We start from the raw sequence: 27,815 nt of genomic DNA on the forward strand, positions 1-27,815 counted from the left end.
GCTTTAATAGAAGTCTCATTTTATGCATTTGCTTCAATTCTTGTAGGGAACTTACAACTTTTTAGTTCAACACATTAAAAGATAATCAGCAGGCTTAATTTAAAGTTATTTGTTCACTGCCTTGTAATACATTGCACCAGCCGAAATGCAACTCCATTGTGAATGCTATTCTCGAACATGGATGTTCATAAGCAGGTCAAAATCGCGCTGACCACTGTCAAGCACTTGGCAGCTGCTGCAAATTACTGTGTTGGAAGAACTCCAGAGCATCACCGTCAGACATAGAAGTAACTTCGGGTGTGCCTCGGGGAAGTCTGTTGGGATCCTTGCTATTCATGTTGTATGTAAATGGCTTTGCAGACAATATTAATAGTAATCTTATACTTTTTGCAGGTAATGCTGCGTACTACCTGAAAGATATTGGACAGATGTGGGCAATGTGTGTGTGTGTGTGTGTGTGTGTGTGTGTGTGTGTGTGTGTGTGTGTGTGTGTGTGTGTGTGATATAAAGGGGAAACATTGTTTCCAATATTCTTGAAAAGTTATTGACCAATCTACTTCAAATTTTACATGATATTCTAACAAAAATTTGGAAGAAAGTGGGGTACATATTGTTTTAATATACATGGTACATAAATATATACATAAAAGGAAAACATTGTTAGCAAAAAATCTTTAAAAGTGCTTGACTGATTTATTTCAGTTTTTTACAGTACCGGTACTGTAATAAGCACTCGGACAGATATGGGCTATATATTTTGAAAAATGTAAATATATATGTATATAAAGCTAGTAAGTTTTCTTTCTTTTGTGTGTGCCTGTCAACAACTAAATACTGCTGCTTTTTGCTGTGTGGTGTCACTTTTCCAAAAGTATTTACGTTTTACAAGAACTTTCCAACAAGATTTATTTATAATATATAATAGAGAAAAGGAATTATCATAATTTCAAAAATGTTTGACCAATTTACTTCAAATCTCTACATTATACACTAATAAACATTCATATACACTCAGGCTATGCACTTTTTTAAATAACAATGTACAGGTTTTGCATTAATACCAACTGCAAGAAAGAAAATACTGTACTGTGCCGTAGAAATGTGTGGTTTCGTTTTCTTTCTTGCAGTCAGTTTTAACTATGGTAATGGGGCATGTAAGCCATTAGACAAATTGTGTCTCCCATATTTGTTCTTCTTCCTTATTCATTTTATACACAGCAATCTCCTGTTTTGTTTTCTTCCTCACTATTGGTTTTACAGAAAACAAGAACATCATATTTATGGCTTATCGGCTTATATTTAGAATACTACTACAGAATCTGAATCACCTGAAACTTTATACTCCTACCCATTTGCAGATTAAAGGCACATGAAATACTTTCATTGAAACTTCTGACCTCACAGATCCAGCAGATAGCAGATGGAGAGGTCGCTCTCATACCCCATAGACCAATGACTCCAACTGATTTTCCTCTTTATTTTTAGCAACTTCAGTTCCCAAGGTTTTGTTTGCAGCAACCATAAACAAGGGTCAAGGTCAGAGGAAGGGGAGAAAAGGACATGGAAAGAGAGTGGGTGGAAGAGGAGGTGGAGAGGGAGGAGGGAGGAGGAGAAGATCGACAGAGAAAGGTGGAGGAGTATTAGAAAGAGAGAGATTGGGAGGAAGGAGTTTAGGATGTATATACCACTCCCATACATATTTATCAATTGCAGAGCATTGCTGGGTTCACTAGTTAATTATAATATTAAGCTCACATGTTGTACTTTTGTGTTATTAATCGTACTATATTATGGATTTGACATTGCCTGTTGTGTAATGGCCTGTTATTATTACTATTATTATTAAAATATAATTTTACTTTAAGGAAAAGTGGTGTGAGTTTCCAGGAGAAATATTACTTCGTAAAAGCTGCATCGTGCATATTTACTTCTTTGCAAAAACTCTTTATGTGTCTACATATGTATCTACTGCCTCACTCTGCATACTACTGTGAAGTGCACAGCAGAGGGTACTTCCTGTTAGGTGTTTGTTCTCCCTTTCCATTCACATTTGGAGTGTGGGAAGAATGACTGCTTCAATTTGTCTGCAAATAGTTGATCTTGTTTTCATGCTCTCTATGGGAGGAATACATAGAGGACTGTAGTGTATCCCTAGATTATTCACTTAATACTGGTTCTTGAAACTTTGGGAATTGGCTTCATCAGATAGTTGATGTCTGCCTTCAAGTGTTAGTTGATGTCTGCCTTCAAGTGTACGAACTAAAAAAAAAAAAAAAAAAGACAATATAGTGACTACTTCTAGATAGATTTCTTCCTCAGATCCCCCACCATTCCATGTACAAACCAGCACACATTAGAATGTAATAATTGCAGAGTATCTTTTGGTGTTACTATGTGATCTAATACCCAACATTGTTTAGACAAGATATTCTGGATGCTCCGACCTTGGAAATAGCCTGTTTGGATTCTTGTGCTGGAAGAAATTTTCATCAAAGTCATTAGACAGTAAAGAGAGCAAAGATTGTGTCTACAGTTTCTGTTCATAATACTACATGCTAAAGTCTTGATTTAATTACTGATCACTCCAATGGCTTTCATAATGAGTACACATATAATTGTTTTTTAATACACATCCTGACATATGGCTTTCTGGTAATAGTTTGAAGTTAGTGAAAAACTGTGAAATGTGGTATATGGATATCAGTATGGTACATTATTATATTTGAAGGCTGAATCAAGTGCTTCAGGATGTGACATGTACAGATTATGCTCAGATCAGTTATACTGATGTGAATAATGTCATAACTGCTGTTTGAGTTAGGATGATCTTTAGGTATAACACATTAATTTTGCTGATACATTATTTCCCATTAATAAATTGTATTTTATTTCTCATTAATATAATATTCTATCATATGAAGATCAAAAATGTGTTATTGACAGCCCTATTTGGATACAGTTAAAAGAAGCAGTGTACATAATTTAAAACATTTCTAATATCCTCTCATAGTCAGATTAATTCTTAAATTGTGTGGCGAATGAATGCAGAAAATTTTACATTGACCAATTCTGAGAGAATTTGTAACATGAAATGCTGATTGACAACACACTGTTGGACATAACACACTTGTTCAGAAAGCATTAATTTACAGGGATGTATGCCCCTCTATTGAGACCGACCTATCTTTCCGTGTTGTGCCCTTGGGGCCAGCTGCACATTCTTAACCTGTCAGACTGACTTGCCCTTACCTCCAGTGCAAATATCAGTATGCTGCACTCCAACATGCAAAGTCTGCCTAATTAAGTTTTAAACACAACAACATTTGGGGAATATTACCACACCTATAGTTAAAGAGAAATTAATTCTGGTAAGAATTAGTTATATTATTAAGGTCCAGTGTCCCCAAAGTAAATGAGTGCACATTCATACTGATACAAAATCAAAGATAGCACTTATGAAGGTTCACTGAACTTGTTCAGACATGAATATGCTGATGTCAGTGGTACAGAGGTCACATGTAAAACTTTTATAAATGCATCAACACAGTTAATCTATGTTGGGGAGATGCCAGCACTTGATGCCAGCACTTGATGCCAGCACTTGAGTAGATAACAGCTTGCCAATACACCATGCCCAGTCCACCTTCATTCTCAGGAGTGATATGCCACACAAGACATAAGCCTTGCTCATTAACTTCCCATGTCCGAGCTTAGCAGTTTGTCACCAGCACAAATATACTTAAAACATATTCGTAGCATTCATTGCTTATATGACTTTAAGCAGACCATGTGAGTAGCACACTGTGAGCGTTACCAAAGCTTACTGTGCAATCCTGATGGAGTAAAACTTGGCGCACATCTGTCTGGTCCCCTCTCCAAACCATGTCTCTCCTAACAATGGTGTGTCACCCCACTGCTCCTGATTCTTGGTAGCAGTGATCTCAGACATTACAATTTGCCAAAGATTAACTCTGCTTGTAATTATATCATTCCCTATGATATACTGACCTAGAGGCAAACTCTAAATGTTACTTTAATACATACTGTGATTGCTCTACTGTCCTCTACAATAAAAAAGTAAGATGGATAATATTTCCATTGAGCTGGGTCTGCTGATGGACTCATTCATAGCAACCAAAGTGAAGGGGTGCACCACCCTTGAAACTACATACTAACTTTTACTTCAGATTCTTTTTAAATATCCTGCATCTGTACCTCCACTTTCCATATCCCTATGGCTTAGCCTACCATGTTGACTGGTAATATCTTTGGGCTGCCAGCCATGCCTGCTACTGAACACACTATCTGGTTTCCTCATGCTCCAGCTGCTGGTGAGTAAATTCTTATAGGCTTGTTGAATTAAAACTCATATATCTCCAAAATATATATTCCAATTGCTACACTGTTTTCACCATTCTTAGTGTAGTAAAATGCTTCATCAGTTAACATGTTTCCCAGCAATTAATTTTCTGAATTATTATCCTTAATTAATTTATTCATTTAATTATCAGCCTGAGCAAGAGCAGTGTTATGACAGCACACTGCCACAACTCATATTCATTATGGTACATTGATGGATATTTGCACAATTTCTATTGTGTGTCCTTGTAACACAGGGAGCTGTTCTAGGCTTGAGCTGGATTAGCTGTCATGATAAAGATTTATATACCGGCATAATAAATTCTAAATGTATTTCTGTCATTAAATTTTTCTTATACACAATGCTATAAATTTTCCACATCATGTATTTAAAATTCTGGCCTTTAACAACATCATTTTTTGTGGCAGTGTGTCTGAATGTAAGATAGTGGAAATCAATTCACCTAATGAGTCAAAGGGAAAACTATTAAGAAAACTGAACAATGGCATGTTCAGCACTGTAAAAGAAGATATCAGTAATATATATATTAAAAGTACTAAAAGTGATTACGATATTAAAGCTAATGTTCACGTAAGTAATGATATAGCTTGTTGGCAAATATACAAAACACGTTACTTATACATAATCTCATTGCCTTTTTGCCAATACAGGCAATGTTAGTTACAAAATAGTAACAATGATTTGATACTGCATCATGGGCAGTTTTTCTTGGTGATGATTAAATAAGAAACTATTGTGTTATGTTGTCTTATATTCACAATGTCCAAAAGCTTTTGGAGTAGGGTATTTTATGGAAGGCATAGATTGTATGTATTTATGATTTACCACTCTGTGACTCACTCCCACTTTATCATTTCACTCTGAGTAATGTATCCAACATTTATGTATTTGTGAATCATGACATAAATCCAGAAAATATTTGTTCCTGTATTTATCAATACTGTAAAATCACAACAATTAGTTTTGTAATGATTTTGTTTTAATCCTTTTCCGTGTTCTCCGCTGCAGTATACATGGACGTTGACAGCTCTAACGGTCCATTTCAGCTGTCAGTATCACAAGGTGGAGGAAACTTTCCACGGCGATTCAAGATAAAAGTAACTCAATTAAGACCAGGAGACCGTCTGGAGAGCCCACGAAACTGCCTTCAATATTATGTTGGTGTCAGAGGGTCTTTCCACAGCTTCAATTATGAGGGACCAAATGCTGGGTATTTGGTAAGATTTCCTCTGTTTCAAAAACTTATATAGATGTAAGAGAAGGTATATTACTGATAAAAAAAGTCGTTCCTATAACATATATGAATTAATTTGCATGTTAACATTATCAAGGTCCTGTGAAGGTGTCATGAAAGACCTCAAAACATGCAGGTATAAAGAATTACTTTTGACAGAGGTTAGTGACGGAAGGTCTGTGAATGAAAAACACATTATTTCTCATCAAGAAACTACAAGGAGGAGGCAAAAATATAGAAACACCAAAAACACAACTCGTTACCTGTCCTAATATGAGGAAGGAAACCAATTGGCATTCAGAACAACTTTCAATAATCTTGGAATGGGTAAATATGGGTCCTGTATGGTTTCCAAGGCAATCTTGTTCCATTCTTCCTGCAAAATAGTGACAAGTTCAGTTAATGATGACAAAGGTGAATAGCAGTCTCTCCAAAGCAGATCACAAAAGCTCAATAATATTAAGATCTGATGACTGTGGTGGCCAGGGGAAATGTGACAATTCATCCTTGTGCTCACAAAACCAGTCCTGCATGATGTAAGCTGTGTGAACAGAGGCCTTGATCTTGGAACATAGCATAACCATTGGTGGACAAACCTTGTACCATGGGATGGACCTGATCAGCCAAAATGACCCCATAATCCTTGGCAGTCATGCAGCCTTACAGAGTAACCATGGGGCCCATGGAATACCACAAAATGGCTGCTCAAATCATCATACACGCTTGGAACATGATGTCAGCCGGAAATTGGAAACAGTGCGAAACAAGACTCATCCAACCCAATGACTCACTCCCTTTGCTCTATAGTCCATGTTTTATGGCTCTGGCATCATGTTACCTGGTTATGGGCAATAGGAGCTAATTAGTGTAACTATTTAATATAACTAAAGAAGCAGCAGCTTTTTAAAAAGTAGTTACACTCTTAATTTAGTATGTTACATTCACCCAGCATTAGCACAAACACTACTAAACAACATTAGACAGTTTATTGTTGATAGGTGATGTCCAAGATCACTTGCAAGTGATATACACTGAGTTGGCAAGAGTCATGGGCTACCTCCTAATATTGTGCCAGATCTCCTTTTGCTTGGCATAGTACATGGCAAGGACTCAACAAGTCGTTGAAAGTCCATTGCAGAAATATTCAGCCATGCTGCCTCTACATTTGTCCATAATTGTGAAAGTGTTGCTGGTGCAGGATTTTGTGCACAAACTGACCCCTTGAGTACGTCCCATAGATGTTCAATGGGATTCATGTTATGCAATCTGGGAGGCCAAATCATTTGCTCAAATTCTTCAGAATGAAGTCCATGAATAGTTGCAAATGGTCTCCAAGTAACTGAACATAATCATTTCTAGTCCATGATCAGTTTTGTTGGACCAGAAGACCGAGACTGTTCCATGTAACCACAGCACACACCATTATGGAGCCACCACCAGCCTCTACAGGGCCCTGTTGACAACTTGGGTCCACGGGTTCATGGGGTCTGTGTCACACTTGAATCCTACTATCAGCTCTTACCAACTGTAATTGGGACTCATCACACCAAACCACAGTCTTCCCAGAAGAGGCTGTGCAGAAAATGTCATGCTGTTAGCAAAGGCACTTGCATTGGTCATCTGCTGATGTAGCCCATTAGTGCCAAATTTCACCACAATGTCTTAAAGGATACATTCATCACTCATGCAATATTGATTTCTGTGGTTATTCCACATAGTGTTACTTGTGCATTAGTAGTGACAACTCCATGCAAACACCACTTTTCTCGATCACTAAGTGAAGGGCGTCAGCCATTGCATTGTCTGTGGTGAGAAGTAATGCCTGAAATTTAGTATTCTTGGCACATTCTTGACACTATGGATCTTGGAATATTGAGTTCCCTAACAATTTGCGAAATGGAATGTCCCATGCACCTAGCTCCTACTACCATTCTGTGTTTAAAATCTGTTAATACCTATCATGTAGCCATAATCACATCGGAATCATTTTCACATGACTCACTTCAGTACAAATGACAACTCTGCCAATGCAATGCCCCTTTATGCCTTGTGTACACAATTCTATGACCATCCATCTATGTGTGTACTGCTATCCATGACTTTCATCATAGTAGTGTACATTGAGCATGCTACTCTCATGGCATGAGATGTTGCTTTTGTTTACAGCACTGACAGCAACAACGATCGAGCACAAGAGTGTTGTAGTGCCAGATATCCTTTTCATTTACAGCATTAACAACAACAACAAAGTATGTACAAAAAAACTTATTTTTAATTTAACTTAACTTACTCATGATCCAGATCTTCATCATTGACAATTCTGTGCTTTGTGTATGCAGCCAGGACCAATCCTGGTTTGCCATAGCATGGGTTCACTATAACTATATCTTTCACCATGTCTGACACACGTCTCCCCATGACAATCCACACAATTCCTTAAAATCACTAAATGAAGTCTAAACCACTTTCCGCAGTACAGTCTCAAAATTAATTTCTGCCAGGTAAGAGTAGTGTATGCAATACCCAAAATCATAATTTGGAACTAAATGATGTCTGAACAACTTTGCCCAGTACACAATCTTGGAATTAACTCCTGCCAGCTTAAGAGTAAAGCAAGTTGACACAGCACCAACTTCATTCACTCATATGTAGAGCACTACTGACAAGGCTCACTATTATAAGATGGTGTGTTATCAAAGGTGTAAACAAAAGCAATAACTAATTGATATCTGCTGCCATGACAGCTGCACACTCAATGTTTATCCCTTGCAAGTGATCTTGGAAATTACCTGTTGACACAGGGTACTGGTACATATTAAGTCCAAAGAATTGTTTTTGTTTCATTAATGTATACTTTGAATTATCCCACATATGCTATTCATTTTTAATGGGGTGTACATAACACAGTAAATGGATGGATGAATGAATGAATGAATGAATAAACATGGCAATGGATATTGGGATCTGTGCTCGTCACTCCTCTTAATCCTTATTAGGGTGTAATTAAAAGCACTACCGCTGGGTCTTAATAATCACATTATGGAATATAAGTACATTTACCTTAACAGCTCATTTTTAACTTAAACAGCTAATTAACAACTTGTTATTCTTGTCTTTAATTGTTCAGTATACATAACATAAATATGAAGAATGCCATTAATGATGTATGCATCATAATTTACTTATGTTTCAATATCCATAAATGTAAACAGCCCCAAAACATGTCTCAATTCTATTTGCAATATACAGATACATGGTCCAGTCACATTAATGTGATCACCTGTAAAAAACCTGAATAACCATCTTTTGTAGCACAGATGTGCAGGAAGAGTGTCAATGAGGTTCTGGAATGTACCAACAGGGATATGAAGACATGCTGACTCCAGTACCTTGGCCAGCTGCACTAGATTTCTTAATTCAGCATTCATGGCACGAACTGCAAAATCAAGGTGGCCCTACAGATTCTCAATTGGGTTTGGTGGCCACTGGAGTAGAGTAAACTCAGGCTGCTGCACTTCAAATCATGATCATACACTGCGAGCTGTGTGACATGTTGCATTGTCCTACTGGCAGATGCTAACATACAGTGGAGAAAAAGAAAACATATGTAGGGGTGGACATGGTCCCCAAGAATAGATGCATACTTGTGTTGACCTATTGTGCCCTACAAAATGTTGAGATCACTTGTGGAATGCCATGAAAACATTTCTCAGATGATAATGCTGGACCTATCCAATGACTGCTCATACAACCCAATGGCTATCATTCCATGGGAGAATAAAATGTGATTCATCTGCAAAGGTCACTTGTTGCCACTCCAATTATGATACTGGTGTGCAAATTCCAGCATTCATTGCTGATGAACAGCAGTCACCACAGGTGCCTGAACCAGGTGCTGGCTGTAGAGGGCCATAAACAGCAATGTTTGCTGAGCAGTCATTGAAGTGATACTGTTGGTAGCTCCTTGGTTCGTCTGAGTAGTCAGTTGCTCAAGAGCTGCATGTCTGTTTGCCCATACGCATCACCACAGCCACCATTCACCCCTGTCATCTATGGCCTATGGTGCACCACAGTTTCCTCAGTGCAGGTTTTGGGTTTCACCATTTTGTTATCCACGGTACACTATAACCGCACCGACACAGCCATTTCAAAAATGCTTCCATCCTTGACCCAATAGCCACTGATCATGCCATCTTGGACATCAGATAGGTCACTCTGTTTCCACATTACCTCAACAACTGCACTGTTTTCTGTGTCCGCCTTACACACTTTGTATACCCTCCACTGCTAGTGTTGCAACTTGCAATCTGTGAGTGGTTATATCAGGTCACATTAATGTCACTGGATCATGTAGTAAAATGAGTACATAATGTTGAACTTAATTATTAGCTGTACTGCTGTACTGTACTCAATGACATAGTTCAAAATCAAACCATTTTGAAACAATGATATAACTAAACAGGCTTTTTTAAATTGTTGTTTGCTTGGTTTTACATCATCTTACATATTTAATTACATGAACTTAACAGAATTAATCAATTTGCAGAACAACTTAAACTATGCTATTTGTATACGCAAGGAAGCTGGCTACTGTAGCATAACATACACAAATGAGGATGTGTTCCAGCTAGTCAATGTGGATGAGGGTAAGTGTGATGTATCTGAAAATTTATTCTGTAGTTGCTTCATTTGGCTTAACTATTATGTATAGTACTAACTGGAAAGATATTTCATTTACTAAAAGTTTTATGAACAAACAAAAGGGACATGCCACATCCATTAGAATAAACTGTGCAAAAAGTTCATTCTTATCACAATAATTCAGTAATCTTTTCAGCAAATCCAAATTCCTACTTTAGGTTAGAAAAATTGTTTATGTTTGTTTGTGTGTGAGTCTGTTTTAGATTGGTTAATTAAATTAGAATGGAATGATACACCTTTATGTAGTCTTCTCACCTGTAATTTTATGACTGAAGTGGGATAGTTAACACATTCAACAACTTCTTAAGTAAATACATGTACTATATTACAATTAAGACAATTACTGAAGCCAACGTAAAAACTAAACTCCATCGATAGCTTTGCGTTAAGAAATGTAAACAGATTCTTTTTATCTTCTGGAATAGCTAATGAGGAACATATAAGCTATTAAGTCAAGATATTCAATAGGTGGCACGAATACAGCAATCAATCTTACAGTAATCATGGACAAGACATTTAAATGAAATAAAGTTCAGTTTTCAGGATTCCATAAGACAGTCAGTGCCACGGTTCATAAAGCATGGCCGTAGTTCATAAATTTTACCGGACAGTAAGAATATTACAATAAGGATAAATAAAGGATAAACTGCTATTGTTTTGTTCTATAGTAATTTCTAACATGAACATCTATCCCCAGATTAGAAGCTCACTGGACACACTTACAACAGTTCACAGTCAAGATTTTTGAGATTCAGATGCCACTCCTCTCATAAATATCACTTGTTGTCATCGGGAAAACATTTGATAATCAATCCCATTTATATCTGGTGAAGAGTATTCCACTTTATTCTGTCTCAACTGCCTACTTCACTGACAATATAAAAATCCTTCCATTCACACCTTATCAGACAATCTTTGCAGATATAACCCAGTTAACTTCTTTGCTGATACAACAGATGGAGATCCAACTGTCCCTCCTGGTCAAGCTGGTGCTGGTGCAGTCAGCTGCACTGATGATTACATAGTTGTGACAGGCTTGGGTCTTCGATTATGTGGGGATCGCCTCAATGATGCATCTGTGAATATTGACTTCACACAGGATGCTCCAGTCACAGGTAAAATACACCTTTTCTCAATACAGCTTCAACAGCAACAGTTTTGTAGCATCAGTTATATAATTAAAAAAATAGCTTTTTTACTTAATACGTGTAGGCATAACCAGATAAAGTGCATTGCATTTATCTACGTCAAAGAGCTTTTGATGAAGTAACTCTGTAAATCGAGGGATTTTTCATATACATAAAAATATGGATCATGAAATCGTCACAGTGATAGAGCTACCCTTTTTTTCTATTTTAATATTGTTACAGACAAAAACACTTTTTTATGAAAAGAGTATTCAAACTGAAGTTGCACATTATTTTCACTTATAGTTACCATTTTTATTTGTGATTGGAATCATTTTTGTATAAGTACACACTACAAATTAATATTTTAGTCTTATAGTGTGGCTTGGTGGCTCAGTGATGACAGACTACAAATCCAATGGTTTCAGCTTTGATCCCCAATCAGTCTTAGGATTTTTATCTGTGATGTATCACTTTTTTCACATTTGGCAGTGTTTGTTGATGGTGAAAAATGTTGAACTACACCATGGTTCAGAATCCACATTGAGCTGTAGGTCCCCCTAAAAATGGCTGGGTTCAAAGGTCAGAGGAATACAATAACATACTACTTCCAACATTACCATGCCTAGTAAAGCACTGTGGTGTTCAAAGCAATCTTCAGCAAGATGACAGCTTTACTTATGTTACTTGTATGTTTGGATGAACAGACATTTTTGACATAGACAGTCGACTGAAACTGGTTCGAAATAAATTTGCTAAATGTGAATAACTTGACTTCACCTGTGGTAGGTACAGATGTACTATGTAAGATATGAAAATTTGTATCGAACCATGACTTGATCCTAGGTTTCCCACTTACCGCGAACCACAGCCTTAACCAATTAGGCTTGCCATGCATGCCTTGCACACTGACCGAAACTTCCATATGTCACATTGTCTACATCCTTGTACTACAGTCTTCCACATTCATCACCAAATGCTCACAGCTATACTCTGGCTTCACATTTAGCCAGTTTCTTTTGAAGTAATTTCAGTCTGCAGTCCATCATTAAAAATGTCTGTTCATCCAGGCATGCAAGTAAATACTACATGCTGAGGCAGGCAAAAGACAATAAGATCATAGAGCTTGATACCACATAGTCTTGTTCACAGTGGCGTGGGAATACAGAGTACAACTGCAAACATTTAGCGATGAATGCAGGAGACAGTGGTATAAAGATGTAGGCAGTGTGACATATGGAAGTTTGAATCATTGCAGAAGGCATGCACAGATAGCTTAATGGTTAAGGCGACCACTCATGATAAATGAGAAATCCGGGTTCAAGTTCCAGCCTAGCACAAGTTTTCATATGTTACCAATAGGTAGTACATCCATACCTTCCACAGCTGAAGCCAAGATATTCACATTTAGAAAATATATTTATAAGCTACTTACTTTAATCATCGGTTTTGAACACAAATGTGTTGTTTCAGATTTCTTGCATGTGACACACAAGTCAGTTGTCTTGTTCTTGCAATTTGATGCTCTGCATTGCTGTCTTCGTTTCTTGTTTGCTTGTCCATCTGACAATTAGAGGGACTTTTTTTGGTACATATTTTTCACATGCACATGAGATGCTGCAGAAACTGCTTGTGGCTAATATGATTTCTTGTAATTGTTCTGTAAAGAATATATGCAGAGTGGTGGAAAAAGCTGCATCCAGGAAATAATTTTTTTTAAAAAAGTGAAGCTTTAGTGCAAAAAAACTATGTGCAGAAATAAAGTGTAGCAACTTATGGAGTAAAGCCATCTGACAAAAATTTGGAGCAACTATAAACCAAGACGTATGTACACAAACAATTATAGCATGTTACTGGAAAATAATGACCAAAAACATGCAAACAAATCAAACTTATCTCAAAGTAATCACAAAACACCAAAGTGAAAAGCAAAGTGTCACATTCTCAACTAAATTTATTAAATCAAACCAATATTGTGTGATTGTGTGCACAAACAGATTCAGTCTACTATCACAAACAATGAATGTACTAAGAGATGACAATATGCAATCGAAAGTTTCAAAACTGGAAACAACACACAATAACAGTCAATGTGTAAAACAAGATGCTGGCCGGAGTGGCCGAGCGGTTCTAGGCACTTCAGTCTGGAACCGCGTGTTCTCAGGTTCGAATCCTGCCTCGGGCATGGATGTGTGTGACGTCCTTAGGTTAGTTAGTAGTTCTATGTTCTATGTTCTAGGGGACTGATGACCTTAGAAGTTAAGTCCCATAGTGCTCAGAGCCATTTGAGCCATTTTTTTAAAAACAAGATGCTGGGATCAATTATTTGCTTTTGATAGCCATGGAAAAGGACTGGCAGAGATTAGGAATGAAAAACTGACAAATAAAAGTGTCCTTGGATTTGTGAAACCAGTTGCTCCACTGCGAGAAGGTACTCAATACACTGACCCGTACATTAACCAAGGAAGTTGTAAGTCTTGCATTATTTTAGCTGGAGCAAACAGTGTCTACAAAAATGAGGCAAAGTATAGTTTGCAGTCTTTAAGGGAAGTATTCGAAAAGGTTGTGGACATGAAAGTATTTGTAATAAGCATGTCAGTGAGACATGACCTCTTGGAAAAATTGTGTGTAAACACAGAAATAGAAACAACCAACTGAAAGTTTGGGAAAATATGCAAGCTTTTCAGCAATATAACATATATTAATATAGTCAACCAAAACAGGGAAGAGTCCAGTACTCACAGAATACATAGAAACAAGAAAGGCAAAGCAGCAATGTGTGATATAATACTGAAACAATTAAATTAAAATCAGCCAGGGTTAGTGCAACCTCCAATTATAGCAGCAGCAATGGAACCATCAGTTTCAGTTAGAGAACCAAATAATCCAATGATTCTAGACAGAGCTCAAACAGAAAGAAGATGTGCTCTGTCATGTTTAGTTGCAGTGCCACAAAGTACAACTTCAAAAATCACAGGCAAAACAGCATGTTACACATCAACTCCCCCCACACACAACAGGAAAAAACCACAACGTTTTTGTGGCAAGTGACTCCAGAGAAATGTAAAATTCATCTTGCAAAACATTGCTTTGGACAGAAATTTACAACTATAAAAGTGTCATGGATTATATGCCCTGTGCAGCTGCTAAACATAATGCAGGCCTTAGCAGTGAAGAAACTAAGCCATCATCAAAATATGTACTCCTTCACCAAAATGTGCAGTCCCTCTGAAATAAATTTATGAGATGGAAATATTGTTTTCAGATGAATTAAAAGAAGCATTAGTTATATGTGTTAGTAAACACTGGTTAACAGAAAATGCATAATTACCTAAAATAATAGAGGGCTTTATCCTTTCAACATTTTTAGTAGAAAATGTCTATGCATGTAGGAACATGGGTGTATGTTAGAAAAGACATCAAGTAATGTTGCTTAAAGTTCATTGATTTGCTAGGGAAAGAGCAGGACTTTGCAATTTCCACTATCGAACTGACTAATTTAAATATAATTGTGTATATAGAAGCCCAGATGGAAACATAGCTACTTTCCTTGAAAATCTTGGGAGAGCACTTCACAGTATAAAAGTATTTAGTAAAATGACTAACACGTGTGGTGACTTTAACATAGATTTCATTAAGAACTTAAAAGGCAGATTAAACTTGAGGCCTTAGTAAAAACTTACAACATGCATACAATCATTACATCCCCTACCAGAGCCACCAAATCATCCAGCAGTACTATAGATCAGGTACTAATAAATACAGACAAATTTTTATGCGAGACTGAAAATATGAATACAGGTTTCAGCGATCATTATGCATGATTTATTTACTTCCCAATAGAGGCCGCTGGCTATACTGAACCACAAATAACAAGAAAAAGTAGAAATTTTAGCAAGCAACATCTCAGGGACCTACTGAAAAAGGAAACATATCCATATGTGCGTGTGTGCGAGTGGATACCTGTCCTTTTTTCCCCCTAAGGTAAGTCTTTCCGCTCCCGGGATTGGAATGACTCCTTACCCTCTCCCTTAAAACCCACTTCCTTTCGTCTTCCCCTCTCCTTCCCTCTTTCCTGATGAGGCAACAGTTTGTTGCGAAAGCTTGAATTTTGTGTGTATGTTTGTGTTTGTTTGTGTGTCTATCGACCTGCCAATATATATATATATATATATATATATATATATATATATATATATTTTTTTTTTTTTTTTTTTTTTTTTTTTGCAGTTAAAAATAAGAAATACAAAGCCAATGAAAGAAATGTTCCTTGGCTGACAACAGGCATTAAAATATCTTATGCTGAAAAGAGGAGAGTTTCTGAAATTTTAAAAACACAAAATGTTACTGAAGAATTTCTGGTATATTTCAAGAATTATAACAGAGTGGTTCACAAAGTCATAAAAGAAGTTAAAAAAATGGCGAATGATCACCATATAATAACAGCTAGGAACAAAATGAAAGCCATGTGGAAGGTAGTCAAACAGCAAATAGGAAATGAGTCCACCCCCTCCCCTCCAAAATGTCAGCCTCCATCTAGTCCAAGGTGGCAGGCAAACAAATTACAAATTCAGAAGAAGTAACCAGTGCTTTTAGCACATACTTTTTAAATATTAGTGAACAGTTACTCTGTGGTATAACATCTTCCAAAAAAAATCTATCACATACAATCACATCCAAATAGAAACTGACTCCCTATTTCTTCCCACAACCAACCCTAAAGAAATTACACCAGCAGCTAATATGCTAAGAACAAACTTTGCAATAGGAATGGATGAGATTCTGGATTCTCACATTAAAGACACACATGACCTCATTAGCCCACCTTTTCAACAGTTTATTCACAACTGGAATTTTTTCTTCCACCTTAAAGGTAGTGAAATTCAAGCTACTGTTTAAAAGGGTAAGAAAGAAGACATAGCCAAATATAGGTCTTTGCTTAGCTATCTATATTTTTGAAAATGCTACTATTTTTTTCATAAGAGGTGTGGCCAATCAGTTGCACTTTTCTGGTAATCTAGGAGATTCCTAGAAAAGTGCAACTGATTGTCCACAGCCCAGCATGGTTTCCAGAAAGGCCATCAGCAATATTTGACTTTCTGAGTCAAGTTCTCCAAAAACTTGATAGTGGAAAAAAATAACTAGCATACACCTTGATCTGTGTAAGGCCTTTGACACCACAGAGCATATTCTATTGCTCTGGGAACTTGGTAGTACTGGTATCAGAGGTACACTGAACAACTGGCTTAGGTCCTACCTTACTGGATGCAGTCAAGTAGAAGAAATACAATATCAAGAAGATAAGAAATCAACCAAACACTACTCTGATTACAAGGAAGTAAAGTGTGGTGTACTGCAGGGCTCAGTACTTGATCCATCCTATTTTTGATATATATATCCATGGATGGACATCTCTGCCCAAACTCTTTGCCTTTACAAATGTCTGCTTGTGTCTGTGTATGTGCGGATGGATATGTGTGTGTGTGTGAGTGTATACCTGTCCTTTTTTCCCCCTAAGGTAAGTCTTTCCGCTCCCGGGATTGGAATGACTCCTTACCCTCTCCCTTAAAACCCACATCCTTTCGTCTTTCCCTCTCCTTCCCTCTTTCCTGATGAACCAACCGTTTGTTGCAAAAGCTTGAATTTTGTGTGTATGTTTGTGTTTGTTTGTGTGTCTATCGACCTTTTGTTTGGTAAGTCTCATCATCTTTGTTTGTAGATATATTTTTCCCACGTGGAATGTTTCCCTCTATATATATGTATATATATATACAATAGAAGGAAACATTCCACGTGGGAAAAATTATGTATTGTTTATATATATATATATATATATATATAACAGAGGGAAACATTCCACGTGGGAAAAATATATCAAACACAAACATACACACGAAATTCAAGCTTTCGCGACAAACTGTTGCCTCATCAGTAAAGAGGGAAGGAGAGGGAAAGACGAAAGGATGTGAGTTTTAAGGGAGAGGGTAAGGAGTCATTCCAATCCCAGGAGCGGAAAGACTTACCTTAGGGGGAAAAAGGACAGGTATACAATAGCACACACATACATATCCATCCGCACATACACAGACACAAGCAGACATTTGTAAAGGCAAAGAGTTTGGGCAGAGATGTCAGTCAAGGCAGAAGTACAGAGGCAAAAATGTTGTTGAAAGACAGGTGAGGTATGAGCAGTGGCAAATTGAAATTAGCGGAGATTGAGGCCTGGCGGATAACGAGAAGAGAGGATATACTGAAGGGCAAGTTCCCATCTCCGGAGTTCTGACAGGTTGGTGTTAGTGGGAAGTATCCAGATAACCCGGACGGTGTAACACTGTGCCAAGATGTGCTGGCCGTGCACCAAGGCATGTTTAGCCACAGGGTGATCCTCATTACCAACAAACACTGGCTACCTGTGTCCATTCATGCAAATGGACAGTTTATTGCTGGTCATTCCCACATAGAAAGCTTCACAGTGTAGGCAGGTCAGTTGGTAAATCACTTGGGTGCTTTCACACGTGGCTCTGCCTTTGATCGTGTAGACCTTCCGGGTTACAGGACTGGAGTAGGTGGTGGTGGGAGGGTGCATGGGGCAGGTTTTACACCGGGGGCGGTTACAAGGGTAGGAGCCAGAGGGTAGGGAAGGTGGTTTGGGGATTTCATAGGGATGAACCAAGAGGATACGAAGGTTAGGTGGACGGCGGAAAGACACTCTTGGTGGAGTGGGGAGGATTTCATGAAGGATGGATCTCATTTCAGGGCAGGATTTGAGGAAGTCATATCCCTGCTGGAGAGTCACATTCAGAGTCTGATCCAGTCCCGGAAAGTATCCTGTCACAAGTGGGGCACTTTTGGGGTTCTTATGTGGGAGGTTCTGGGTTTGAAGAGATGAGGAAGTGGCTCTGGTTATTTGCTTCTGTACCAGGTCGGGAGGGTAGTTGCGAGATGCGAAAGCTGTTTTCAGGTTGTTGGTGTAATGGTTCAGGGATTCCGGACTGGAGCAGATTCGTTTGCCACAAAGACCTAGGCTGTAGGGAAGGGACCGTTTGATGTGAAATGGGTGGCAGCTGTCATAATGGAGGTACTGTTGCTTGTTGGTGGGTTTGATGTGGATGGACGTGTGAAGCTGGCCATTGGACAGGTGGAGGTCAATGTCAAGGAAAGTGGCATGGGATTTGGAGTAGGACCTGGTGAATCTGATGGAACCAAAGGAGTTGAGGTTGGAGAGGAAATTCTGGAGTTCTTCTTCACTGTGAGTCCAGATCATGAAGATGTCATCAATAAATCTGTACCAAACTTTGGGTTGGCAGGCCTGGGTAACCAAGAAGGCTTCCTCTAGGTGACCCATGAATAGGTTGGCATACGAGGGGGCCATCCTGGTGCCCATGGCTGTTCCCTTTAATTGTTGGTATGTCTGGCCTTCGAAAGTGAAGAAGTTGTGGGTCAGGATGAAGCTGGCTAAGGTAATGAGGAAAGAGGTTTTTGGTAGGGTGGCAGGTGATCGGCGTGAAAGGAAGTGCTCCATCGCAGCGAGGCCTGGGCGTGCGGAATATTTGTGTATAAGGAAGTGGTATCAATGGTTACAAGGATGGTTTCCGGGGGTAACAGACTGGGTAGGGATTCCAGGCGTTCGAGAAAGTGGTTGGTGTCTTTGATGAAGGATGGGAGACTGCATGTAATGGGTTGAAGGTGTTGATCTATGTAGGAAGAGACACGTTCTGTGGGGGCTTGGTAGCCAGCTACAATGGGATGGCTGGGATGATTGGGTTTGTGAATTTTAGGAAGAAGGTAGAAGGTAGGGGTGCGGGGTGTTGGTGGGGTCAGGAGGTTGATGGAGTCAGGTGATAGGTTTTGTAGGGGGCTAAGGTTCTGAGGATTCCTTGAAGCTCTGCCTGGACATCAGGAATGGGATTACCTTGGCAAACTTTGTATGTAGTGTTGTCTGAAAGCTGACGCAGTCCCTCAGCCACATACTCCTGACGATCAAGTACCACGGTTGTGGAACCCTTGTCCGCTGGAAGAATGACGATGGATCGGTGTGAGGTAACTCATAACGCTGCCTAAAACTATGGGTGCAAAAAAGGATTGTGAAGATTGTGGCAGTAGTAAATGAACATCTATTAATATGTTGCTTCTATAGTCTGGAAGAGTCCCTCCAAAATCTCTGAGAGGCCTAAGAAACTTAACGTTAACACTCGAAATACCACTTGGGTAATTACCCTCCTCCATAATGACTACAGGACCAAATGCTCCTGTGATTTTCATTAATGTGTTTGTACAACCCACCAAAAGTTCATCCCCCTAGCCCACCTAGAAGTATGAAAAATTTACCTGTTATACCAGTAGTAACCATGTGGGTCATTTTTGACCCAGATACATTTTAATGTAATTTGATATCAGTAACACGAATTTTCAGACACTGGATGGTTTCTGAGTGTCTCTTGACACTATTCTCGATATTCTGGAGTACATTACGACACTTTGGTCCAAAAATAATGTAAAATATGAAGAATTCCGAGGTCGGGCGATACTTCGTATTAGTGCAGCCTCCTGTTTTCTACGGACTGGTGACATGCATACCCTACAGAGTGATACTGGGAAGCTACAGAGTAATGTATTATGTAGTGGGAATCTGCCCCTCTCCCCCTCCTACACTGTCTAGGGCACTGCTATCAGTTCTCTTACACGACAGATTATGTCAGGCACATCGCCATTATGGAACATCATAACTAACAACTTCTTCACCCCAGTGAAACTGGTGGATAAAGGAACAAGTTTAGTTGGCACTCTTTTGAGATCACTCAAAAAGATCCCTCGTGCGGCAGGAAGTGGAGATGATGCATTGTATGCAGCACACTTAAAAGTCAGGTGACTATCTTCTCACAGCATACCAAGGGAAAAAGAAAACAAATTCTTATTCTGAGTAACATGTATGCTGGATGTCAGGTGAATGAGAATACAGAGAAGAAACTTTCAGAAACTGTGAAGTTTTATAATTAAACTAATGGTGGAGTTGATACAGTTGACCAAATGACTAGATGCTCAAGTGCCTGAGCTTTGAACCCACCGATGGCCTGTGCATGTCTCTACAATATTCTTGACCTTGCCATGATCAACATTCACACAATTTTTAAGTTACTTACCTCTAAGATTTATCACTGAGACTTTATCCTCAGAGTAGCAGATGGGCTTGCTGCCCTTTATAAACTGCAGAGAGGAGCCAAACTTCCCTTGCAGGAACTCGATACCAGCTCTGGCCAATATGGAAATAGAAGATGTTGTCAAATTCAAGTTTCCTGCAAACAACAAAGGGGAATAAAACATCAAATGTATGCTTCAACTGCAAGTCAGTATTTGTTTAGAACATATACTGCATTCAAACATTATGAAGTACCTTGAAGAAAATGATTTATTGGCAGATAAGCAGCACGGATTCAGAAAATATCATTCTTTTGAAACACAACTAGCTCTTTATACTTATGAAATAATGAGTGCTATTGACAGGAGATATCAAACTGATTCCATATTTTTAGATTTCCAGAAGCCTTTCAACACTGTTCCTCACAAGTGACTTCTAACCAAACTCCAGGCCTGCGGAATATCGCCTATGGAACATTGCCTCAGTTGTGCGACTGGATTCATGAATTCCTGTCAGAAAGGTCACAGTTCATAGTAAGAGGTGGAAAGTCATCAAGTAAAACAGAAGAAATATCCAGTGTTCCCCAAGGAAGTGCTATAGGCTCTCTATTGTTCCTGATCTATATTAACGACATAGGCGACAATCTGAGTAGCCGTCTTAGATTGTTTGCACGTGATGCTGTCATTTACCATCTTGTAAAGTCATCAGACGACCAAAAAAAAGTGAAAAATGATTTAGGTAAGATATCTGTATGGTGCGAAAAGTGGCAATTGACCCTGAATATAGAAAAGTGTGAAGTTATTCACATGAGTACTAAAAAAAAAAAAAAAAAAATTCTGCTAAATTTTGATTACATGATAAGTCACACAAATCTGAAGGCTGTAAATTCAACTAAATATTTAAGGACTACAGTTACAAATAGCCTAAATTGCAATGATCACATAGATAATGTTGTGGGTAGAGCAAATCAAAGATTGTGATTCATTGGTAGAACACTTAGAAGGTGCAACACATCTACTAAAGAGACTGCTTACACCATGCTTGTCCACCCTATTCTGGAGTATTGCTGTGCAGTGTGGGATCTGCATCAAGTGGGATTGACGGATGACGTCAACAAAGTACAAAGAAGGGCAGCTTGTTTTGTATTATTCTGAAATAGGAGAGATAGTGCCACAGACATGATATGTGAATTGGAGTGGCAATCATTAAAACAAAGGCGTTCTTCATTGCGATGGGACCTTCTCATGAAATTTCAATCACCAGTTTTCTCCTCTGATTGTTAAAACATTCTGTTGGCATCCATCTACATAGGGAGAAATGATCACCACGATAAAATAAGAGAAATCAGGGCTCACACAGAAAAATTTAAGTGTTCATTTTTCCTGCGCGCCATTTGAGAGTGAAATGGTAGATAGCCAGTATGAAGGTGGTTCATTGAACCCTCTGCCAGGCACTTTATTGTGAATAGCAGAGTAATCACAGAGCTGTAGATGTAGATGTAGATAAAGTCTGTGTGCAAAAGCTGCTAAGCAAAAACTCTTGTCAAATGTTTGAACTGTGAGCCCATCCCATCTTACACAGTTCTGTCAAGTCTTTGTTCCTAAATATTTCCAAATATTTATGATTATAAACTGAAGTTATTTGTTCTTGTGTTCTAGTTCTTTGTTTAGAATAAGCAAGGAAACACACAGAGCATTTTAGTCAACTGCTGCATTTTAGAATTTTACACAAATACTTGGTACTTAAATGTCTGTAAAAGTAAAAACACTATTAGTGCTCACATAAACAATATGTTTTAATTCTGTTTTGACCTTTTTATAAAGAAAAACATTGTAACATTGTTTTACTTACTTTTTTTAGTGATGATTGATGAAAGACTGTGGAATTTCTTCTTTCTTAAGTTTAAAATAAAAAAAAGATTTATATCTGAAATTTATGTTTAACAGTGTACTATTCATTTTAGGAACCAAATTATCCTTTGGTTACACTTTAGAGTCTGCCAGATTGTATTGTCAACATGATGACACCGAAAACGCATCCAGATATGAATAAAATGGTGGTTTCATACACTGGGTCAAAAATGACCATATGGTACTTCTAAGGAGTATGGTGAAGTCCGGTACTTCTAGTGTTAAGTGTATAAGTGACATTCACTTACAATAATAGAGAGGGGTCCAAAAAAATGTATCCACTGTTTGAAGTCCATAACTGGCAAACTACGCTACTGGCCATTGAAATTGCTACACCGAGAAGAAATGCAGATCATAAACGGGTATTCATTGGACAAATATATTATACTAGAACTGACATGTGATTACATTTTCACGCAATTTAGGTGCATAGATCCCGAGAAATCAGTACCCAGAACAACCACCTCTGGTTGTAATAACAGCCTTGACACACCTGGGCATTGAGTCAAACAGAGCTTGGATGGCATGTACAGGTACAGCTGCCCATGCAGCTTCAACAAGATTCCACAGTTCATCAAGAGTAGTGACTGACGTATTGTGACGAGCCAGTTGCTTGGCCACCATTGACGAGACATTTTCAATTGGTGAGAGATCTGGAGAATGTGCTTGCCAGGGCAGCAGTCAAACATTTTCTGTATCCAGAAAGGCCCATACAGGACCTGCAACATCCGGTCATGCATTATCCTGCTGAAATGTAGGGTTTCGCAGGAATCGAATGAAGGGTGGAGCCACGGGTTGTAACACATCTGAAATGTAATGTCCACTGCTCAAAGCAGCGTCAATGTGAACAAAAGGTGACCGAGATGTGTAACCAATGGCACCCCATACCATCACGCCGGGTGATATGCCAGTATGGCGATGATGAATACACGCTTCCAATGTGCATTCACCGCAATGTCGCCAAACATGGATGCGACCATCATGATGCTGTAAACAGAACCTGGATTCATCTGAAAAAAATGACGTTTTTCCATTCGTGCACCCAGATTCGTTGTTGAGTAGACCATCGCAGGTGCTCTTGTCTGTGATGCAGCATCAAGAGTAACCGCAGCCATGATATCTGAGCTGATAGTCCATGCTGCTGCAAACGTCGTTGAACTGTTCGTGCAGATGGTTGTTGTCTTGCAAACGTCCCCATTTGTTGACTCAGGGATCGAGACGTGGCTGCATGATCCATTACAGCCATGCGGATAAGATGCCTGTCATCTTGACTGCTAATGATATGAGGCCGTTGGGATCCAGTATGGCATTCTGTATTACCCTCCTGAACTCACCTATTCCATATTCTGCTAACAGTCATCGAATCTCGACTAATGCGAGCAGCAATGTCACGATACGATAAACCGCAATTGCGATAGGCTACAATCTGACCGTTACTAAAGTTGGAAACATGATGGTACAAATTTCTCCTCCTTACACGAGGCATCAGAACAACTTTTCACCAGGCAATGCTGATCAACTGCTGTTTGTGTATGAGAAATTGGTTGGAAACTTTCTTCATACCAGCACGTTGTAGGTGTTGCCACTGGCGCCAACCTTGCTTGAATGCTCTGAAAGGCTAATCATTTGCATATCACAGCATCTTCTTCCTGTCGGTTAAATTTCACCTCTGTAGCATTCATCTTCATAGTGTAGCAATTTTAAAGGCCATTAGGGTAATTGATGGAGTTGTCTCATCTTTGGTAGTGTAATAGTTTGTAGTTCCGGCAATCGCCACACAAGCGTTGTATTGCGTTGTTTTGTTTTGTCAGATGACAGTCGCCAGATAGTCAGTGTTTTGTTCTTAGTTGCACCTAGTTACTCGAGTAAACATGGCTGGCACAAGGCTTACATTTGATGAAAGGAAGTCAGTTTTGAAGTGGTATTTTAAGTACGAAAACATTAATGAGGTTCAACGGCAATGGCGAAATGAGTATCAAACAGAGCCACTGACACATTTAACAATTCATTGCATTCGAGACAAATTTCAAGCTGAAGGCTCTGTTGAAGATGTACACAAACAATGATCTGGACAACCTGTAACAGTAACAAGACCTGCTAACTCCCACCGTGTGTTACAACAATTCACTTGCTTACCACAGAAGTCTGTGAGACAGTGTGCCCATGAAACTGGAGTGAGTCACTCAAGTGTTCAGCGAATTTTGAAGGCAGCAAAGTGGAAGTGCTACATCCCATGATTGCTACACGCAATGAACGAGATCGACCCAAATCAAAAAATGGAGTACTGCGTGTGGTTTACTAACATGGTGTGCAATGATGAAGAGTTTGCAGAGATGATTGTGTGATCTGATGAGGCACAGTTCAAACTCAATGGTGCAGTAAATCGCCACAATTGCATCTACTGGTCCGCTGAAAATCTGAACGTCCATGTAGACAAAGCCGTGAATTTGCCAGGAGTAAATGTGTGGTGTGGGTTGTCTTACCGGGGCTTGATTGGGCCATTCTTCTTTGATGGCACAGTTACCAGTGAGGTGTACGTTCAGAAGCTTCAGACATCCATTTTACCTGCCATCCAAGACTTGTATGGAGATGTAAGAGTTTACTTTCAACAAGATGGTGCCCCATCCCAGTACCAAAATCTTGTTAGGGCATATCTCGACGAAAATCTACCAGGAAAATGGATAGGCCATAGAGGTGCTGTGGAGTAACCACCATGTACCCCAGACCTAACTCCTCTGGATCTTTACCTGTGGGGAACACTAAAGGACATCGTTTATCAACAAAAGCCATGCACATTGGATGAACTTTGAGAATCCATTGTACTTTAATGTGCAAGTATCCAACTGAACACATTGCAGTCTGTAGTTTGTGCTGCAGTTCGGCGGCATTGTTTGTGTGTGGATGTTAATGGTGACCATTTTGAACACCTACAGTGATGTCTTTAAGTTGGACTTTAAGCTACACTTTCACCGAAAATGGGACAACTCCGTCAATTAGTTTGCAAGTTATGGACTTTTAAACAGTGGATGCATTTTTTTGGACCCCTCTGTATTACGTAAATATGACTATCCACTTGTAGCATGTAAAGACTTAAAGCATTAATATGAGTTTATTCATACTTTCAGCTGTAATTTTCTAGTTAAAGTGGTTTAATTATAAAATAAAGCTGAAAAAAACTTTTTATTCATTAATATGTAGAAAACATTATATAAACAGAAAGATATATTTGCAGTGACCTGTCCAATATCTGATTGCTGTACTGTACATGTAAGATTTACTGGACCAAATAAGAAATACAAATACAGTGCAAATATAAATATTGTAAAACATTTGTACTGGCCATGTCCATGAGGTTAATTTCACTGACTGTTTTCTAGCAGTCTGGTTCTGTATATTTCTTGGTCACAAGCTATTGATTTCAATTCCTTTGAGACCAAAAAATCCACAGACATACAAAACTCCAATGATTGCATATAGCTCATAAAGAGAAACATGCCAGCTTTTGTTTCCAAGTTGCCCATAGGGTCCTGCCTCTGTGCTAAGTTTTATGTATTTTAGCACTGTGTCATCTACAAACAACTGTCAAAACTGGCAGAAATGTGAAATTTGATGTCCATTTTTGCACGTGATATTGGACTTACTGTATTGCGAAAAACATTTTGCTTTTGTGGTTTTCAAGATGCGTTCAGTCTTAAGAAGATTTCTTTGTTGTGTACTAATGAGCACTGGCTATGAGATACACAGATTTGTGCAGAAAAAATATCAGACCTTGACCTGATAAGTAGCCTTGCAGAAAAACATAAATTTGGAGGTGTATACATCTATATTAGGAGTGGCGTTAAATCTAAAGTGGTAAAACTTAGCAAGGTGATTGGGCAGAAAAAGATTTTGAATATTATATATGCGGCTGTCAAATTATCATTGCATGAATCTACAGGTCCCCATCAGGTGACTTTACCTTATTCTTACATTATATAGATGATCTTTTAAATTAATTAAGAAGTAGGTCAAAATGAATAACAGTGCCTGGTGTCTTTAATATCAGTTTTAAGAAAAGTAATGGGAAACAAATGCATTTATTATATCTGTTAGCTCATACAACACACAACCATCTATGCAGGATATTACCAGATATGAGGATGGGTCTGAAGCAACATTTGATCAGATATTTACCAACCAACAAGACTATGACTATAAACTAAAGTAACAGATACTGTTTTTTCTGATCACATGGCTTTAAAAATGCCAATAAAGAATGGGAACAATAAGAAATGTACAGGTACTGAGAAATATGTGCAGAGAAGACTTACTAATAATAACAACATAAGGAAATATAATAATATTCAAAAAAGGTGCACAGCAACAGAGAACAAACTGATGATGTAGTAAAGAAGTATGAAACACTTTTCACTGATTATAACTATTGCTACGATATTTAAACGAATTAAAGTCAAAGAGGAGCCACACACAGGGATTAAAAAATCGGTGTTCACTCTTAGAAACACAAGCAGGCATGTCAAAATAAATACAATAGGAAAATTTTACAGGTGGTAAAAGGGATAAGCAATGATTCATATGTCAACAGAAGAAATAGTAAATCAGAATTGTTTTGGCTGGTTATAAACAATAGCATAGGAAAATTTAGAACTAAAATCCACAACTTCAAAATCAAAAGTGAGAGTAAAGTGACATAAGATGCTCAGCAGATTGCCAATATATTTAATAAACATTACATGAACATAGCACCAAACATAATTAAAAGTATGTGCAGTTCAAACAAAAAACCATAAAAGTACCTGCTTCAGAAAAGACAATGTTTATGCACACAGTAACAGAATCTGAGGTGAAAAACACTATTAATAAACTGAAAACCAAAATGTCTAGTGGTATTGACAGAATTCCAGACAAGGTATCAAACATAGTTCCACCTGTATAGATCCTCAACTAACTGACATTATTAATATTTTCTTTGAGACAGGAGTGTTTCCATTAGAACTGAAGTTATCCACAATAAAGCTGCTCTACAAAAAGTACAGTACAGCTGACATAAACAATTACAGATGTCTCACTGTTGACAGGTTTTCTAAAGTAATTAAGAGAGTAGTGCATGAACAGCTAGATGATTTCCTGAATAAAAATAAAATATTGACTAATGCTCAAAATGGTTTAGATAGAATCAGTCAACAGAAACAGCAGTCTTTCAGTTCATGAAAATGGTGCTAAAGGTCTTGGATATGAATGAATCAAGCTGTGGAATATGCTTAGATTAATGCAAAGCACATGATATAATCAGTCATGACTAACTGCTTATGAAACAAGTGTGTTT

At 38.3% G+C, this 27,815-nt stretch overlaps 1 protein-coding gene across 1 annotated transcript in view; it reads left to right on the forward strand.

The window, feature by feature from the left end:
• The window catches only part of LOC124775790, a 125,486-nt gene that overhangs the window by 84,874 nt on the left and 12,797 nt on the right, over positions 1-27,815 (forward strand). Inside the window, exons 5-7 of the mRNA XM_047250620.1 lie at positions 5,390-5,598; positions 10,162-10,261; positions 11,273-11,431. Coding sequence (XP_047106576.1) covers positions 5,390-5,598; positions 10,162-10,261; positions 11,273-11,431 — 468 coding nt within the window. The remainder of the gene's footprint in view (positions 1-5,389; positions 5,599-10,161; positions 10,262-11,272; positions 11,432-27,815) is intronic.

This window comes from Schistocerca piceifrons, chromosome 2, assembly GCF_021461385.2.
Source record: "Schistocerca piceifrons isolate TAMUIC-IGC-003096 chromosome 2, iqSchPice1.1, whole genome shotgun sequence".
NCBI classification, from domain to species: domain Eukaryota; kingdom Metazoa; phylum Arthropoda; class Insecta; order Orthoptera; family Acrididae; genus Schistocerca; species Schistocerca piceifrons.